The sequence below is a fragment of the Zingiber officinale genome, chromosome 3A (genome assembly GCF_018446385.1).
Source record: "Zingiber officinale cultivar Zhangliang chromosome 3A, Zo_v1.1, whole genome shotgun sequence".
In the NCBI taxonomy this organism is placed as follows: Eukaryota; Viridiplantae; Streptophyta; class Magnoliopsida; order Zingiberales; family Zingiberaceae; genus Zingiber; species Zingiber officinale.
In genome coordinates this window covers 111,579,364-111,581,207 of record NC_055990.1, presented here as the reverse complement: position 1 = coordinate 111,581,207, position 1,844 = coordinate 111,579,364, and the positions used below count along the sequence as shown (strand labels likewise).

Here is a 1,844-nt window from a genome sequence, read left to right as displayed (position 1 = left end):
TAATGCAAATTCAATCCAAAGTTTGTAGATATTGACAAGACTCACCTGTTCTTCACCCACCGCCATTTCATTATTCCCCTTCGTGACCTCAAACCCTAAACCCTAAATTATAAAACATACAAAACATAATAATAAATTAAACAAATTAAACCCTAATTATTCAATTAATGGCGGCATCAACCGAGAGAAGCCAATCAAGGACCAACTCCCTCCCTTCCAAATATCATAATACTCCTTTGACAATCAGACCAATTAGGATTATTAACTCTTCTTCCAAACAGTACTTATTTTAACCCTTCAAGTACCTTTCAATTCTCTCTTCTTGACCTCTTATATCCCTATCGGTGTTTTATTATTAGTGTTCATGGCTCAAACAGAGGTGTGCATTAAGTACTCAGGTGAGGAGGGAGGCCTGCATCTAGAGCTTTTAGGCAATGGGGAGGTCTCGGTGCTGCGAGAAGACCCATATCAACAAGGGGGCATGGACTAAGGAAGAAGATAGTCGGTTGGTGGCCTATATACGCGCGCACGGTGAGGGTTGTTGGCGCTCGCTGCCTCAGGCGGCTGGCCTTCTCCGGTGTGGCAAGAGTTGCCGCTTGCGTTGGATCAATTATCTCCGGCCGGGCCTCAAGCGCGGCAACTTCACCGAGAAGGAGGATGAGCTCATCATCAAACTTCATAGCCATCATGGCAACAAGTAAGTCGAAGACACCCTCGACATTCCATGCACGGAAAGACTAACTCTTGTTGCTCATGCAGGTGGTCTCTAATAGCCGGGAGATTACCGGGAAGAACCGACAACGAGATCAAGAACCACTGGAACACGCACATCAAGAGGAAGTTAACGAGTCGAGGAATTGACCCGGCGACGCACCAAAAGGTCTGTGCACCGATTACAAACTTATCAGTGTCTTTCGTGAAGGTCGAAGAGAAGAAGGGAGGGTTCCTTCGATGCGATCAAGATTGCACTAGTAGCCGTGGTAGCAACGACAAGGGAAGGCCATGGCAAAGTGAAAGCTACAAGTGCCCCGACTTGAATCTCGACTTGAATTTAACCCCTCCTCCATTGGGAGGAATAGGGTTTTGTATCAATTGTAGTTGGGGATTACACCTGAGGAGTGAAGAGTGCAAGTGTGACACTTTCCATGGAATCAAGTCACAGTTGTGGGATACAAAGGCCTTGAGTTGAAATGGTAAGAACATAATTAGTATTCTCACTTTTTTATCCCAAATATTATAGACTTTATGAAAAAAAATTCTCTCAGTTTTTGATTTTCTTTACTAAAGTTAATTTTTTCTTTCTTAAAAATGATGTTCATAGGATGTGTTTTGATCATTTACCCGTACGAGATTGTTAGTGTTATATGTGTTTTGATTGCAAGTGGTAGTAGCTTCCTCTGCTAGCTCTTTTTTGAACATGAATTGTTGTCGACTCCTCCCCTTCACATGACCCTTCATAGCCCCGAGATGAGATCCTCTGTCCCGAAAATGTTGTGTCCCCGTGTCCCAACGCCGATCGGACGAACTAAATCATATCTCAAGGATGCAGTGTACATCATGAAAATATCATAGCCGTCTGATCGATGCTGGGACACGAGGACACAACATTTTCGGGACAGAGGATCTCATCTCCATAGCCCCTCCTCCTCTTTATCTTCCATCTTAAGACTATCAAAGATGTCGAAAATGGCATGGCTAAAGATCGTTAGTAATAGGAAAGATCTATTGCAAACATTGTTGTAGATATGGTGATCTTAAAAACTCGTGTGATGAAAACAAAAACCATCACACACTCGCGCAAACGAAAGACAACATTACAACTTTAGTAACCCTTATCTTTTGCA

General features: G+C 43.2%; 1 protein-coding gene across 1 annotated transcript; it reads left to right on the top strand.

Moving 5' to 3' along the window:
* Positions 1 to 357: 357 nt before the first annotated feature.
* Positions 358 to 1,257, top strand: LOC122053964 (myb-related protein Hv1-like). The gene is made up of 2 exons (XM_042615851.1): positions 358 to 697; positions 760 to 1,257. The coding sequence occupies exons 1-2, from the start codon at positions 435 to 437 to the stop codon at positions 1,187 to 1,189; spliced, it is 693 nt and encodes a 230-aa protein (XP_042471785.1). The 5' UTR covers positions 358 to 434; the 3' UTR covers positions 1,190 to 1,257.
* Positions 1,258 to 1,844: the final 587 nt, after the last annotated feature.

Bases quoted from the DNA above. Each gene is read 5' to 3' on its own strand.
- LOC122053964 (XM_042615851.1), top strand. From the start codon at position 435: ATGGGGAGGTCTCGGTGCTGCGAGAAGACCCATATCAACAAGGGGGCA. The intron at 698-759 runs GTAAGTCGAAGA...TTGCTCATGCAG, and splicing joins CATAGCCATCATGGCAACAA to GTGGTCTCTAATAGCCGGGA.